This window comes from Portunus trituberculatus, chromosome 15 (assembly GCF_017591435.1).
Source record: "Portunus trituberculatus isolate SZX2019 chromosome 15, ASM1759143v1, whole genome shotgun sequence".
In the NCBI taxonomy this organism is placed as follows: Eukaryota; Metazoa; Arthropoda; class Malacostraca; order Decapoda; family Portunidae; genus Portunus; species Portunus trituberculatus.
Window position 1 is genome coordinate 18358629 of NC_059269.1, and position 17500 is coordinate 18376128.

The 17500-nt window shown below is 43.9% G+C and overlaps 1 protein-coding gene and 2 long non-coding RNA genes across 4 annotated transcripts in view; 2 read left to right on the forward strand and 1 right to left on the reverse strand.

Annotated features, from left to right (window-relative positions):
* The window catches only part of LOC123504206 (AT-rich interactive domain-containing protein 3B-like), a 123506-nt gene extending 112960 nt beyond the window's left edge, over positions 1 to 10546 (forward strand). Inside the window, 3 exon segments of the mRNA XM_045254559.1 lie at positions 5865 to 6073; positions 6591 to 6924; positions 7163 to 10546. Of these exon segments, the coding sequence (XP_045110494.1) occupies positions 5865 to 6073; positions 6591 to 6924; positions 7163 to 7266 (647 nt within the window). The 3' untranslated portion in view covers positions 7267 to 10546.
* A 420-nt stretch (positions 10547 to 10966) lies between these two features.
* The window catches only part of LOC123504307, a 6722-nt gene continuing 188 nt past the window's right edge, over positions 10967 to 17500 (forward strand). The window contains exons 1-3 of the long non-coding RNA XR_006674799.1: positions 10967 to 11098; positions 16947 to 17024; positions 17238 to 17336. This is a non-coding gene — a long non-coding RNA (uncharacterized LOC123504307). The remainder of the gene's footprint in view (positions 11099 to 16946; positions 17025 to 17237; positions 17337 to 17500) is intronic.
* The window catches only part of LOC123504306, a 10320-nt gene continuing 10022 nt past the window's right edge, over positions 17203 to 17500 (reverse strand). The window contains exon 4 of one of the 2 annotated variants that reach the window (XR_006674798.1): positions 17203 to 17319. This is a non-coding gene — a long non-coding RNA (uncharacterized LOC123504306). The other variant, XR_006674797.1, reaches the window with a different exon arrangement.

Below are 17500 nucleotides of genomic sequence, written 5' to 3' on the forward strand. Positions count from 1 at the left end.
TCTCGCAGCAGCGTGTTACTTTCAATTTTGTTAAATATTACACTTCCTTACCCTTGTGTCTCATCACGAGTGTTATGACTCAACTTCCGATACTTTATTTCAATCTCTGAAAACAATACTGCCGAAATTAACCTCTAATGAGCATTTCCTTCCTAAAAGACACCAAGAGTTCCCAGTGATCTGTTGCCATCATTGGTGTGATAGCAGACTACTGCGCAACAGGTGAAGGTGCATCACACAACCTCGTTATGAGTCTGCTCTACTCACGGCGACATTCACACAATCGTGGAGAAAACAGCACCGACCATTCCACCTTTACCTTTGATGTATGTCTGTTCGTAGCACACATCCGCTACGACGCCGCCACCTTCCTCCCTTGCCGGCCCAGTACAGTGTAAGTTAACTCCATTGACGAGAGTGGAGGGAGACCGAAGATAAGGCAGGCTGCTAGTGGTCTGTGAAGATAGCGCGAGGGGCGAGTAATGAACGAGATACTGAGGTAGTCACGCTTTTGGCTATAGTTAGCAATGGTGATGATGCAGATAAGGCAAGATGGATCAGCCGCCAGCTGCCTCGCCGGGCTGATACACCCTCACAAGGCGCCTATCCCCGCCACGCCCCGCCACCGCCCGCCTGGCTTACCGCGCCTCGCATTAGTGGTGAAAATGGCTCACAGTGCAGGCCGGCGATTAGCCCTTGGGATCTGCTTTCTTAATCGAGATAGTTCTTCGTTTTTACTTAAGTCGTGTTGGATGTTGAATTGTGGCCACGTGTCCCGCGAGAGTAGAAAGAGAGATCTGCTCGTTGCCTTGCTCTCTCTCTCTCTCTCTCTCTCTCTCTCTCTCTCTCTCTCTCTCTCTCTCACCTCCTCTTGACACTGCCGGATCCCACTGAAGGACAGCTGCTTGTTAAAGGCGTAATACAATGCTTATTATTACAAAGGTTACAGCGGCCAGGCAGTGGAATGGCTGGCCACTCCTACACTGCACACTACTCTCTAACCTCACAACCCAGAGGTCCCAGGTTCGTATCCCAGGCTTGGCTGAGAATAATTGGGTTATACTCCTTTCTTACTGTTCACATACCAATGAGTGCACGGAAGGTGACCCGAGGAACTCTCATCTTGTCTTTTTAATAGGGGTGGGTGATTGTGTGTGTGTGTGTGTGTGTGTGTGTGTGTGTGTGTGTGTGATTTTTGTATTAGGAAGCAAAAGCTGTGTGTTTTATATGATAAGGGATAAAACAGGACGAATAAATGGATAAAGAATATACTTATTATTATTATTATTATTATTATTATTATTATTATTATTATTATTATTATCATTATTATTATTATTATTATTATCATTATTATTATTATTATTATTATTATCATCATTAACGTTTATATTGATTTTTGCTACTGCTGCTGTTGTTGTTGTTAATATTATCGTAGTTATTATAATTGTTATCATGATTTGTTTTGTAAAAGTCACATCAATGGACAAGAGAGAGAGAGAGAGAGAGAGAGAGAGAGAGAGAGAGAGAGAGAGAGAGAATGAAATACACAATAAGTTGAGACAGACAAACGAGCACACACACACACACACACACACACACACACACACACACACACACACACACACACACACACACACACACACACACACACACACACACACACACACACACACACACACACACACACACACACACACACACACACACACACACACACACACGTGAGCACCATTCAATTGATGGCGGGCCAGACATTGACTGCCCTGGAGAGGCGGGCCACGCTGGCGCTCTCAAAGGAACCGAGACAATAAGGTTTGATTCCTTCCATAAACGATATGATAATGAGTCTTTTGTGGCGCTCCCCCCTACATGAATGGTCGACGCACGGATCTATTTATATTACCCCGCTAATTGTTACCTGCCGCCCTCGACTAACGGCGGATGAAGGTGAATCCCAACCCTTATCATTCCGTGGCTATGGGAGGGAGTCTCTCAAGGCCCTCAGAGGTGCACGCCACGCCACTCCTTGTGATGGGAGAGGGAAGGGTGATGCCTCGTGATGCCTCGCTGCGCCTCACTCTCTTACTGCCCATACTGCCAGCTCACCCCAACTCACCGCCTGCGGGTTTCTCTCTGTTGTCTCTCTGTCTCTGTATGTTTCTCTCTCTCTCTCTCTCTCTCTCTCTCTCTCTCTCTCGCTCTCTTGCACCAATTTTGTCATCATTCTTTTCTTTTTCTATGTTTGAGGCTATATATGTGTTTATCTCTCTATCTGTCTATCAATCTGTCTAGCTATTTCTCTATCTATCTATCTATCTATCTATCTATCTATCTATCTATCCATCTATTTATCTGTCTATCTGCCTGTCTATCTATCTCTCTATCTATTTACCTATCTATCTACTTCCCTACATACCTACCTGCCTGTGTATCTACTTACCGATCTCTCCCAACTATCTTTGTATTGAGCAAGACGCGTACAATATGAACGCAACCTGCCCAATAGTTTCTTCGTTGCTCTGAATGAAGACTAAAAAAAATCTGGTATTTTTCTAGTCACGCCACTTTCAGGATAGCAGCCAGAGAATACTTAGCTGCGCAGTGCTTAAACATCATGCGAATACATACCTAACTTAAACTAACATAATCTGATCACTGGGCCGCCGTGGTGCAGTGGAAACATGCGTGGTTTGAGGTCCGAGGGGTCCCCAAGCGCACGGGTTCGAATCCTGTCCACGATCCGAGTGTAGGTTGGGCTTCCTCGCTCGGGGCAACGGTTTCCTACCGGGTGGGCTTTGAGACAGGAGGTACCCCAAAAAATATCCCCATTAGCCCATAAATTCCCGTGAAAAGCTCACATGGTATAAATAAAAGAATGTGACTGGAACGTAAGTACTAACCTTTACCTATCACAACCTCGAGATAATCTGACAAAGCCACGTCCAGTCCTTGAATCTAAGGTAGGTAGTATACATAACTTCAGTACCTCTACTATACATAGCTCCTTCGCCCTACAGAATAAAAGAAAGACGTAGAAAGAATAAAAACATCGTGCTGGAGTATGCAATTATCTCGTAAACATGATACCTTCTTCCGGTGGCATTGAAATTGCTCGGTTAGTGTCCGTCGCGTTGCCACACAGACCTTCATAGCTTGCCCACCCCTGCAGGCCACGAGGCGAGTGATGCTGGCGATGATGGCATGACTGAAGTTACTGTTTGCAACGGCGCTTCTTTCTTGGGAATAGCTCTTTATCTATTGCTTTCTTTTTTTTTATGTTTTGTCTTTTTTTCTCTCATTATTTCTGCTTTTCTTTGTTGCCTTTTTTGTTGATTCTTTTGTCTTACGTTTTCTTCCATTCCTTCTGTTTTTTGTTGTTGTTGCTTCATTTACGGATCATGTATCTTTCAATTAACATAATTTTCTGTTTTTGTTGACTTGATTGCTTTAGAGGAAGAAACTAACAACAAAACAGAAGTAATTGTATAAGGGTGATAACATTACAGTTATAACTCTGGATCAGAAAGTATATATTGCATTAAGTGCCTCGTGAGACCGCAACGCAACTCTCCCTCACGCCCGGTGATGCCACGCGAGGCCGAGGAAATAGTCTGGCAGATTCTTTCACAATGTGGAAGGCAACACCGCAGCCCAGTAGGAAGATTAACCAATGCCCAGAAGGCTCCATCATAGTAGGCTCCTCTATACTTTGGAGAATCACCACAATAGATCAGAGGGTTTCGAGACAACATGGAGGAGGATCACCCACAGCCAAGGAGGCTCCGCCATGTACAGAAAGTTCCGTCACAGCCCAGAAGGCTTGGCCACAGCCCGGGTCAGGGCAGGTCGCGCCGCCTATTTACATATCTATTTGGACAAGATTAATGGGGAGCCGCGGCAGCCTGACTCACAGGGTTTCACGTCTTCCCACAAAGCATCGGTCTGGCGGAGGTGCCGCTGGGCTCCTCACCCAATAGCAAATGGCACGGTGCCAGCCCTGCCGCGTCCTGGCAGCCGCCGGCAGTACCTGAGCCCAACGCTCTTAGATACACCAATTAATCGTCGTGTCAAGCCGATAGCCTTCAGCGGTTGTCGCCCTTCTGTCTGCGGGCACAAGAGCGAAACTTGTTTACTGAAGCAGCCTCTTTATAATTATGCTCTGGTATTGTGACGTGTGGCCGAGCACTGGGCGATGGGGTTGGGAAGGACGGGCCGGCCAGGCAGGCAGGGCGAGCGAGAGGGAGGAAAGGCAGGAGGGATGGAAGGGGTGGAGTGGAGGCTGTGTTCCGTGAACGTACTCCAGCCCCAGTCTTGTTTGACACCCCACAAGGGCATGCCGAGCGTTTCCACTTTATTCAGTGCGTGGAGCTTTCCATTTTGTTAATTGCGGCGCGGACTCCTCTGCGGGCAGAGGAGCGGGGCCGCGGCTGCACGACCCTCGCCCGTCCGCTGTGTAAGCTGGTGTATAATTCGGCTTATCTACATACGTTGTTAAATTGGTGGCTTTTAAGACGCTTTGATTATACTTTATAATTGAAGATTACGCTCCCGCCATTATAATGATCGACTGGCATTATTAGGAAGTTGCTCCCCGCATGTTCCCGTCACCCCGCTGGCAGACGCGCATACGTCATGTAATTATTAAACGTCGGTGATGGCAGTGGGTGGGAGTGGGCGTGTGTGGGCGGGGATGGGCGGTAGAAGGCGTCATAAGCCACTCCCCCATGTTCTCCGGCGCTGACCCACCACCCACGGCCGCCCCGCCCCTCCCCGCCTACCCCCGCCCACTCCTCATGTCCCTTCTGGCCACTGGAGCACACTAATGCCCAACGTCCATGGCGTGATGCAAGGCCGCCAATAAAGTCTTCATCGCCTGCTGGTCTGTAGCAAACTGCTCTGCAAAGCCTAAACAAGAATGGCCAGAATAAGGACTGAGTTGTGTGTGTGTTTTACATTACAAGGGCACTGGCCAAGGGAAATCAAAGTTGGAAAAAAAAAATCCCGCTGGTTGCCAGGCCCTGTTAAGAGGAATAGTATAAAGAGAAAAAACCAAAAAATCTAAAAGGAGGGTCCAGTTAACGTAAGAGGTGTCTTGACACTCCTCTTTTGAAAGAGTTTAAGTCATAGGCAGGTGGAAATACAGACACAGGTAGAGAGTTCCAGAGTTTACCAGTGTAGGGAATGAAGGAGTGAAGATACTGGTTAACTCTTGCATTAGGAAGATGGACAGAATAGGGATGAGAAGAAGTAGAGAGTCTTGTGCAGCGAGGCCGCAGGAGGGGGGAAGGCATGCAGTTAGCAAGTTCAGAAGAGCAGACAGCATGAAAACAGCGGTAGAAGACAGATAAAGATGCAACATTGCGGCGGTGACTTAAAGAATCAAGACAGTCAGTTAGAGGAGAAGAGTTGATAAGACGAAAAGCTTTAGATTCCACCTTGTTTAGTAAAGTTGTGTGTGTGGATCCCCCCCAGACATGAGAGCCATACTCCATACACGGGCGGATAAGGCCCTTGTACAGAGCAAGCAGCTGGGAGGGAGAGAAAATGGACGAAGACGCCATAGGACACCTAACTTCTTGGAAGCTGATTTAGCAAGAGTAGAGATGTGAAATTTCCAGTTTAGATTTTTAGTGAAGGATAGACCGAGTGTGTTTAATGTAGAGGAGAGGGGAAGTTGAGTGTTATTGAAGAAGAGAGGATAGTTGTCTGGAAGGTTATGTCGAGTAGATAGTTGTAGAAATTGAGTTTTTGAGGCATTGAACAAAACCAGGTTTTCTCTGCCCCAATCAGAAACAAGTGTGTGTGTGTGTGTGTGTGTGTGTACCTTTTTTCTGATGAAGGCGGTGATTTGCCACGCACAGGTCGCGGCGGCTCTCCCCCGGGATCGCAGGAGGCGCTGCTGGAGGCCACGAGACTCACCATGTGGAAGCTGTACAATCAGGGATTAGGCGTCGGTGGCGGCTTTCAACACGAAGATGACGGCCCCAAGCTACCGCCCCCGCACCACCCGCTTGCCGGTGTGGCCTTCCCGCCACAAAAGGAGGCACTCAACCTGGAGGTAAAGGACGAGGTAAGCTTTTTGCAAGGCGTATATGGAGTGTGAGGCGCGGCGCCCTTCAGGCACTCCCTTTATAGTAGTATTTTGAACTGGTAAAGAAGTACAGTATCGCATTTTTAATTTTTTTCTTTGATTTTGGAGCTTCAAGTATTGAAAGATGAATTTACTATGTGATGAGAGAAGTGCTCAAGATTAAAAAAAGAGTATCTAGTGGTCTTAAACACCTTGGACTCCCTTAAGAACTACTTTTAAAAACTATTGAAATGATTAGTCTTTCTCAAGATGTTTTTCACTATAAATCATCCAAAATCTAATAAACTATCCCCAGTCATTCAATCACCTTAGGCAAATCCCAGTAATTTCTACAAGAGCCTGATAAAAATCGTCGAAATGAGATGACGAAAAGTTTTAGATCCTACACTCTTGAGCACAGTTGCCTGCCTCACACTCCCCGCCGCCAGTGTCTGCTTTGACTTACGAAGCTGTGCAGCATGTGTGTTGTGTACTGAGCCTGTGTTTCGCCACCTAGGAAGTGCCGCTCTTCCATGATAACCGAGGATATCAGCCATTCTGCTTGCAGCGGACGGGACGACTTAAAGACGCCGTCGACCATCGCAATGACCTCCGCAACGACGTGCGCAACGACCTGCGTAATGACTTGCGTAATGAACTACGCAATGATATACGCAATGAATTCCGTAACGACGTGCGCAGCCGTCTGGAGGAGGCGGCGATACCGCCCTCAGCCAAGCGACCCGCCCAGCAAGACGACTCCCACGACTCCCGCCTCCCGCCGCCCACCACGCCTACGCCGCCCACTCCTCCCGGCTACCCTGGTGCCAATATCAAGATTACGTCTAGAGGTAAGCGACAATGGTGTGTATGTGTGTGTGTGTGTGTGTGTGTGTGTGTGTGTGTGTGTGTGTGTGTGTGTGTGTGCGTACGTGTTATGATGAAGGAGAACGAGGGATAGGAAGTGTTTAAATCTTTAGATAAACATGAAATATAGGAGGCAAAGTAAACTGCTTTCATTAGAGAAAAAGTCATCATTATAGCCATCTCCATGTATCCTAACAAGCGTGCGTGTTGTGTGTGTTGCAGGCGGGCGCGGGCAGGACCAGAGTATGGTGGTGAGCATGGAGGTGAACGGCATCATGTACCAGGGAGTACTGTTTGCCCAGGCACCGCGCGCTCGCTTCAGCTAAGACTACCCGCCCACCCGGTGTCGCCTGGCGGTGGCGGCGGGGACCAGGGCACTGGGAGGTGGTGGCTCGGCAGCACCCCGGCGTCTGAGTGGCTGGCAGGACGAGGAGCTGAGCGTGGGGGCTGCCAGGCGCCGGACGCTGTTCCTTGTATAGTAGCTGATAGACTAGTGCCAACCCCTCCTTGGCGGCCCTCACAGGCACTCCACCCTCCCCAGCCAGCAGGTCAAGGTCACATGGGGGGATGTTCTCCCTGTCCCCGTCAAAATCGATTTTCTTCGCTTGTCCTTAATCTCCCTGTTATCTCCACTATTATCACATTTGTCTGTTCAGTTGAACTTTTTTCGAATACTCTTTCATATTATCTGGCTTCATTTCTTTATTTCTCATTTTCCAACTCTACTCTCATTCGTTATGCTTAAAGACTTAATCTTACTTGTCATTAGTATCGCTCTCTGTTTCATGCTTATTCTCAGATACATATGAACTTCCTCTTGTTGCAATAATCCTCCTTCGGTTTCATATCACAGTTGAACTCACACTCGTTCATTCCTCTTTTCACAGCTCTTCAATCTCAACTGTTTTCCCGTTATACTTTACATTTACTTCTTTCGTTTGCCTTCTCTTCTCACCTCTTTTCTTCTGTGGCTCCTAAAGCGTGCATGTGTTCTCTTTCACAAAGTCGCATTATAAGCGTGAAACAGTACAGATGTTTTTGACGGTTAGTCTCAAAAATCACTTACTTTATGTTTCAGAGAGATTAGAAAAAGGTAAAAGGGAGAGGACAAATGGTTTCTTCAACTTTTCGATCTTTAGAAATCAGATAAAAATGAAAAAAATAATCAGGCTATTGAAGGATGTGTTCCTATAATACTGCAACACCAACACTACAAGGCAATTCGGCAACCTTACTACAGTTTACTACCCGTGTTTTTTAGTAGATGTCAATTGACATCTTCCTTAATTCAGTGCTAGAGGAGTTCATTAACATCAGCGCTTATGTCGGCCTTTCTTTTCACAAGTTTTATGATCTCTTATATTGACCCTGGACACGTAAAGAATGGACAATTCAACCCCTTCACTGCTAGAAACGTAATAGATGGACAATTAACCGTTTCACTGCTGCGCCACTTTACCGTAACACTGGAGACACTAGAAAAAACAAACGTCTTGGTATTTCTTTTCTTCTGTAATCTTGTGAATAAATTTTCACAGCCTTTTCATTGTAAGCCAAAGACTCTCGTAGTAAGACAACCAAAGAGAAGAAGGCAAGGAAACAGAGAACTAGGTGAAGATAGTGAAGACACGACGGTATTTGCCCTATAGCTGAATCAAAGAGGCTAATGATGATAATAAATGAGTTCTTTTAAAACACAAGGACATAGGGAAAATTACAATAAGCCAAGCAGTTCTTGTACTAAACTCGCGTACCATTATCCACCTATTATCCCGATTCAAAAATATATATATCTTTTTAAGCTCTTAATTCTAACAACCAAAGTCTATTCCATCCATCAACAGGTCTACTAAACACCTTCTTAGTCCCTCTAAATCTAACACATCAAGCTCGAACGCGCCACATTTTGTTACGTCGTGTTATGCTGAAGTTTCCATTGTTCTGTGTTCGTGGGGTGTGTTCTTTCCGCGGCCTGCATCACTTAACGAGGCTCGCGTTCTCTTGCGTTGTCTCCCTCCGCCCGAGGACACACATAACCGGCGCGGGGAGGAGGTCATTAAGGTTTTATTGCTGGTCCCAACACCTCGCCGCGGCTTGTCAGTGACGGGGACGCGGGTTCTGTCAGACCTTCCCGGTGTTCTGCGCTGTGACGGACGGTTTACTGATGGAGTGACAGGATGCAAGGTTGTTCTGTTATATGCTTTGCTCTCTCACTGGAACTGTTTTTAAAAGTCCACAAAGTCATGTTCTAATGGGTGTTTTGCTTATTTAAATTGCATATTCCTTGTCAGACTGTTACTAAAATTAAATATATTTGTTTTGTTTCACTTATTGCATTCTTATAAAATTTTCGCGTCTCTTATCAATCTATCATGAATACAATGTGCACCTAGTCAAAAAATACAAATAAATCCTTCTGGTTAAGAAAAACATACCCATCCTCATCCTTAGAATGTTGGAAGTATAAGTATGGAGGCTATACATTCCATCCCTCCTTTGTAAATATATGAGAAGCCGAATAACATACAGCACATTCAATGAGCTTCATATTTGCTTTCAATCTCGAATTCTACAAGTTCTCTGACCTTTTATCTGTCTTCTTGTAAAGTCGTGACAGATTTCTAGCAGATCAGAATATAAGAATATAGGAAAGTATTTAAGACTCGGGAAATAAACACACATTACTAGACCACCGGATGCGTGACGCGCTGATCTCCTTCCCTCCACGGCAGGTCAGAGCGGGAGCGCGGCAGTCAGGATGTGTTACTTGAGGGAAAAGGAAAGTGTGTAGTGTTGCTTAGTGAAGGAGGCACCTCACGCTAAAACTTGCTCTCTCTCTCTCTCTCTCTCTCTCTCTCTCTCTCTCTCTCTCTCTTTCTCTCTCTCTCTCCCGATTTCTTTAACTGCTTTCAAGAACCCGATCCTGTGTGTGTGTGTGTGTGTGTGTGTGTGTGTGTGTGTGTGTGTGTGTGTGTGTGTGTGTGTGTGTGTGTGTTTTGATGTGTACATAACGAGCAGGTGCTGGAGCTGCCCAGGTCACACCGATGCCCTTCCCGCCTGGTGGAAGGGCCTCCAGGTAGCACGAATTACCTGGCAGTGCTTATTTTCCTCACTTGGGGGAATCTTGGGTCCCAGTCCAGGCCTCCTCCGCCTGCCTTCGCTCCCCGGCAGGCTGGAGAGGGACGCTGGAACTGCCCTACATTCCAGTTTTCTTGGAATCTGTACTCTTTCCATTGATCATGTTTATAGCATTAGCTGGCAGGTGTCTCAGTAGGTGGATCCCTCAGGAAGGCGTAGCGTTAGGTCCTTGTGGGAACTGCGACGGTTGTATGTGACTAGAAAGTTGTACATTTGTAAATTAGAAACGTTATGCTAAATCATGAAGAGAAAAAAAGAATAAAAAAAGCATTCGTTTGTCTTTAGAAGCATCGGAGTCTTGCATGTGTCTGGTGTTCCGTCAGCTTCCCGCCCCGAGCGAGGCGCCGTGGCCCCGCCCCCGCGGAGTCTGGAGTCTACCGGGCGAGGCTCCGCTGACGCATGTTTATAGTGTATAAGATGATCTCACATTAAACTAATTTATATTTTTTAAAATAAAATTAAACGCAACGCGTTGTTTCATTCTACCTGAATCTTGGGAGCGGCAAGGCAAGGATCGCTGGGGCCTTTCTTTACGTAAGATAGGCACTTGGCAAAGGCAACACATTGTATATCCAAGAAAGGTCCACAGAGGTGACAGTTCTTAAAGAAGAGCTAAAATTATTACTTGAAATATATATATATATATATATATATATATATATATATATATATATATATATATATATATATATATATATATATATATATATATATATATATATATATATATATATATATATATATATATATATATATATATATATATATATATAGATATATATAGAGAGATAGATAGATAGATAGATAGGTACTGTATATATACAGTATATCAAAAATTTGAAGCAATAGTTCGAACACCGAGTCAGGTTCCCATGGCACAGCGGCAGCAGAGCGAGGACAGCCATGGTGGAAGACGGACGTGCTGCTTATCTCTACCACGCATCAGGATGCCACCACCCGAGACATGGACCAAAGGGCGTGGAGGACTCCGAGTGTCGCCTTCTGGGAGTATGTGGACAGGTTGGTGCTGGGCATTAAGCATTAGCGCCCCTTGAGTGTGGTAAAATTGCCTTCATCTATCCTGAGGTGCTGTCTGGCATCTGTCACTCAGCCACTACTTCCTCATTGGTCACTGAGTTTTGAGGTTATCAATTCCAAGTTATTCACTCATTCATGGAAAACATTTTGGTATTTTGGCAGCACATTTCCATTCCCTATAATTGAGTAAGTAGTTAATGTGATAATTGGTCCTTCGCTCGTTACATCCTCCCACCACATCCCCCCCTCTCCCCCATTTCTTCCCAGTAGTCTTCCCCTATATTATCTCATCGGTATTTCTTTATCTTTTCTCTCACCAGCGACTTATTCTATTACCCTATCCCTCCTCTCAGTTATTCTCTCATCCTCCTTACTTTCCTCTATGTCTTTCCGTTACGTGGAAATTGCCGGTCACACTCCTCCCTCGTTCATTCCTTATAACTGCCTTCACACCTTTAAACTTAATGACTTATCAATCGTAAAAGCAAACAAACTATTGGTCTTTTACATTGAAACCCTTCGAGAAAGTCTTATCTTTTTCCCTCTAACTTTTCACTCCACCAAAGTATATAAGAAAACTACTACTACTACTACTACTACTACTACTACTACTACTACTACTACTACTACTACTACTACTACTACTACTACTACCACACCACCACCACCACCACTACTGCCACCACCACAACTACTACTACTACTACAATTGGTTCCCTCAATGTACCTCAGTGATTATACTCAGCTAGTCGTTTAGTTTCTTCGGGAGGCGAGGAGCATCAGTAACTAGGCGAGGTTTCAGGGTGTGGACGGGACCTTGTTTCTTAATAATCGTGTGGACAAAACTTTGGTGTGAGAACTTTAATTGGATGCTGTACATGTGTCCCTTTCTGCCGCCCTCCGCCCTCTATTCTCTCTCTCTCTCTCTCTCTCTCTCTATATATATATATATATATATTTTCTTTAATTTTAGCACACTCCTCCCTTTCTTTTTCCTCTTTAGTCTTTTTTGTGATTTTCATGTTTTCCTGTTCTCCTCCTCCTCCTCCTCCTCCTCCTCCTCCTCCTCCTCCTCCCTCCTCCTCCTCTCGTTGGGTTGTTCACTTAAACTTCCCCCCTTTCCTATCTTCTCTCTTTTCCCCTTGTCCGTTTTCCCTTTTATTTCTCCCTCTTTTTCATCCCCTCTCGTCTTTCCTACCTCTTTTCTCTTTAATTTCATTCTATTTTTGCGTTGCTCTTTGCTTCTATTATCCTTCATTCCTTCCTCCTTTCCGTCTTCTTCACTCTTATTTTGTTCTTTTCTATACGTCTCTCTTTCCTCATAGTTTAATTCCTCTTCCATTTTTTTTTTCTATATCCTACTTCCATGCTCTTGTCTTCCCTTCGTACTGTTATCTATTCTTCTTCTTTCCTATCCCTCCTCTCCCTCCTACTACCCTTGTCTCTTTTTCCACCTTCCCTCGCTATCATTCCTTCACTATTCTCCTCTTCATTCTACCCCGGTCTCTACCTCCGTCTTTATCTCCTCCCCTCTTCGTTTTCTTCACTACTGTTTCTCCTCCATTCTTTCCTTCTCTCTCTTTCTCTTTCCTCTTCCTCCTGCCTCCTAGTTTATTTCCTATTCTATTACTTCCTACTCCAACACTTCCTCTTTTGTCTCCCCTCAGTGCTGTTACCTATTCTTCTCCTTCCCATCCCTCCTCTCCTCCTACTACCCCTGTCTTTTCCCTCCCTCCACCATTCTCCCAGCTATCCCTTCATTACTTCACCTCCTCTCTCTCTACCTCTACCTCAGTGTCTCTCTCTTCTCCCTTACCTCCTACCGTCATCTACTTTCCCCCCTCCTCCCGCTAATAATAGATTGATCAAGTTATGTACCAACCCTTGCATGCTTAGATAATTCCTGTATTGATGTGACAGAGGCAATATAACCTGCGTTCCTGTGGTGGTAGACACGCACAGGAGACACGAATAGGGAGGTGGAGAATTAGAGAAGGGAAAAGAATATTAGTGGGACTTTAAGAGAAGCAAGGAGGTTGCTATGCAGAAAGGTTGTGTTATGGAAGGAGCGCTGTGGTGAGCAGATTCACTGTATATGATTTTGCCAAGAGAACTGAAGAAAGGTTTGAAGGACTCCCTACATTTTCCTAGTATTGGTCGAATGCAATTACTCTCTAAACACTACAAAAAGATTTGATAAATAAGAGGATAAAGGATGATAGGTGGATATAGGCAAGCAAGTATAATAGGTGGAAATGGCTGTAGGCTTGGTAGTTTCCTCCAGTTGTCCTTGTTTTGCCTTCTTAAGCATTTCAAATAACAGACGTGTACTTGACAATTTCAACTCTTCAACGAGTGGAAATGGGCAAACCAGATTTATATAAGACTATCACGTGTAGACCTTGTCGTTTCCTCTAGTCTCCCTTGTTTTGAATCATTAAAGTGCCGCCGTGGTGCAGTGGAACCATGCGTGCTTTGGAATCGAGGGGTCTCCAAGCGCACGGGTTCGAATCCTGTCCACTGTCTGAGTGCAGGTTGGGTTTCTTCACTCAGAGCAACGGTTTCCTAGCGGGTGGGCTTTGATTTAGGAAGTACCCTAAAAAGTATCCCCTTTAGCCCATAAATTCCCGTGAAAAGCCCACATGGTATAAAAAAAAAAAAAGCATTTCAAATAACAGACATGCAGTTGACAAATTTCAACGAGTAAACTGAATTTAATAGGAAAGTACATACACTGCCAAGTTACCCATTTCTAAACGAGTATTACTATATTTTTCCTGCAATACAAGTCACCTTTAATGGCTTTCTCGTATATATTCCCGTATACTGTTGCCGAGGGAAACATTGCAAGACACGCTGTCATTAAAGCCCAAGATAAATACGCCTTAAATACGGGATAAATATGGGGAAGGCTCGGTGGCTTTCAGGGTCGTTTGAGACAATTAACTCCACTACTTTCACTCGTAATGGCGCAGCGCAAAGGTCAAGGTGTCTGTTTTTCCTTCTTTTTTGGAGGGAATGCTTAGTGTCGCCTTGTCTATGGATAAGGGCCTGAATTCTGAAGCATTTCGTCGTGTCTGTTACTTTTAAAGGATTGTTCTGAAAGTTATAGTGTGTTCGTGTCCTTTTTCGTGATTAAATAATGGTTTAACAAGGACGTGTAGGAAAAAAAAACACCTTTGAAAACACGTGTAATTGTCGACGGTCTTATGAAATAGTTCTTATGAGAGGTGAAAGTGTTTAAGAATTCATACGTTTTAGATTCCCTGTGTGTCTGGTTGAGGAGGTAAACTATGCATCAGTATTCCCCTATCTCGTTAACTCGTCATCTGAGAGCATCTACCAGGAAAGTACCACGCTCCACAACACGACACACCACGCTCTACCCTCCACTACTTTCCACTTTACTACCCTCCACTATCCTCCACTTTACTGCCCTCCACTTCACCGTCCACGATCCATATGACTCAATGCTCAACTCAACTATCTCGTCTCATTCTCAGAGCTATTCAGTTTGACTCGTTATTTGACAAGCATTCAGTCCGTTCCCTGTAATTTATGTATCTTTTTAACGTCATTAGTATGTGTTAAAGGTATATTGATGGCGAGAGGATTTTCTTCTTGTGGTTGTGTCTTTTATGTATATTTTTAACGTTATTATCATCATTAGCAAAGGTGTATTGATGGCGAGAGAATTTTCTTCGTGTGGTCGTGTCTATGTCTCCAGACCTTGACTAGAATAACCCATGTGGTGGTGGTGCCCCTGTCGTAACCACTACCTACACCCACATACGCCTCAACCCCTTCAGTACCATGACGCGTTTTCATATTCATACTGCTTACTATTTGGTGGTTTTAAACAGCTTCAGAAACGTATGTGGTGATTGAAATAGTTAAAGACTCACGCTAGTAATCTTCTGACATCCAAAGGTCTTTGCTAATGTACATAAAATCATATAATCGTACCCAAAACTCTAGATAATAAAAAGTGTCCTAATACTGATGGAGTTATTACACACCGCCTCCTCTTACTGCTCTATCGCTGCCACTGAGAATGAAGTCCGGAAAGGAATGGTATTTGATAGTTTTATTTCATGTAAAGTATCCGCGTAGACTTGTTTCAGTTAGATTGAGTTTCTATCGGATGTGAGTATTCTGTGTAATGTATTTTGTGTATCAGCTTTCATTGTTTCTTTGTATGAGGCGATTCAGGATTAACTAGCCTAACCATTATGTGTTTAGTACGTGGTTATAACACTTACCTTCAAAGGGACAGCGTATTTGTGGTTTTATCTACTCTTTTCTCTTTTACTGCGTAGTTTTTTTCTGTTCTTTGTTGTTTCCCGTTTCATTATTAAAGATTTTTCCTATAAGTATTTTTTTTTCTTTTCATTGGCTTGGTTCTTTTCATTGCTGACTATTACTTGCAAATGCACGCTTTCTTTTTTCACATTTTTTTTTTACATATGAATGTTATTTTCACTCGTGTTTTCCTGTCTTTTTTTTTTTTTTAATTACCATTTCCTTACGGACGCATTAATGTTTTCTTTATTGCTATATTCTCCATTTTCTTTTAAATTCGTGCTCTTTTCTGTCATTATCACATACTTTTACTATTTTTAAGTGTTTTATGTAGAAACGTTCACTTTTTTCCCCCTGTTGCACGCACCTTCGCCTTGGTCGCTCCCACACCTGGCCTCACGCAGCCGCAGCCTCACCCACACACGCAGGTCACGGACACATCTTTCTCGCCTGTAATTTATAGCCCAATTTTACTTTGCAATTCATGTTTTCTTACCGGCCGTCACTACTCCATGCGGGTCCCTCTCCTCCCTTACCTACACTGACTTCATTCCGAGGGTTCACCTTGTATTACGCGGAGCATGACGGTAACAATGTCCTACAGATTTCCTGGGAGATAAATTCCTGCATTTTTGTGAATAAGGCATGAGGAAGGTTTCAAGACATCTCACGACGCAGTTTTTGGAGTTGATTTCCATCTGCCTTAAGGACTGACGCCTCTATACTGAGCTTCTTTTCTTTACCTTGGCTAAAATCTCTTTAACATGGCAAAGAATAGCTGTATAGCATGGAATGAGAAAACAAATGATTTGGGAGTTCCGTTGAGGTATCAAAAGTAATTGCCTACATTATACGATATATCATTATTATCGATAATTTTAAAATGGTTTATATGTTGCATTTCGTCACGCTTTTGTTTATAGTCTTTCTCCTTTACTAATTCATATCCACATGAAATATTACACGCAGAAGTAGAAATATTAAAGTGAAGTTCAAGTAACCAATCAGGACCCGAACGCCAGAAACCAAACAAAGGAATCACAAGCAGATAACCAAACGTAAAATCGAAGGAAGCGTCTTTAGATATTGGTGAAACGTGGTGCCCGGAAATGGTTTGTGTGGTGAGTGGGAATGGGTGAGTGAGATGACGAGGAGGATAACATGAGTAAGATAGATGTTAAGGGTATGAGACGACGACCCCGTGAATATGGGAGCACAAAGATGGAGTGTGAGTGGACGAGCTGTGTATGTGTAAGGGTGAGGCGCGTGGATGGGAGTAAGTGGATGTTTGTACCGTGACCACCGTAGATCAGTCACGTTCTCCATCCCACTTCCCTCTATCATATGTCCCTTAAATACATGGACACGTTTTAATTTGTTTTCATTACTTAATTATTGAAAACTTGTTTGTAAGTTTGTGTATATGTTTTCTATCGTCACTGGATTTATTATTTATTGATATAAGATTTGAAGAGCATTGGAGATGAAAATTATGGAAAATAGTTTATTTTTACAATATCGTTTGCAGACGTGTGGAGAAAGATTGGCGAGAGATGAGTAAGCAGCAGCAGCAGCAACACAATCAGGAACCTCCGAGAACCCACAGGTATTCCAATTCCAGCCACAGTTGTAATTTGGAAGTAATAGTGAAATATCTGTGGTTAGGATGGGCAGACTGGATAGACTTTTCTTAACAGGGTAAGTAAATGGCAAAAACGTTAGATTGGTATTGAATTTATTGAATACTGGTATTGAATTTATTGAATACTGAAAGGTAGTTAGTACGTGTTACAACAGCTTTGTCTTTGTTCCAGTCCAGTGCAGTGCTTCCTTGGACGACTATACTCGTTTTGCAGTGAGGTGACAGCTCCCCCGAAAGTAAACTCCACACATACTTTGTACTGCCAATCAGAAAAAGGTATGAGGTCAAACTAACCTCACCTATCTCAGGTTGGGGCGGAAGGTAATAAAAATATTTGGAATTACTGAGCTAAGGTAAGTAAAAAGTACATTTAAAAGTATGTATAAACAATTTTGAGGGAGCTCATAAGTAAAAGATAAATGAATATGTATAAACAATTT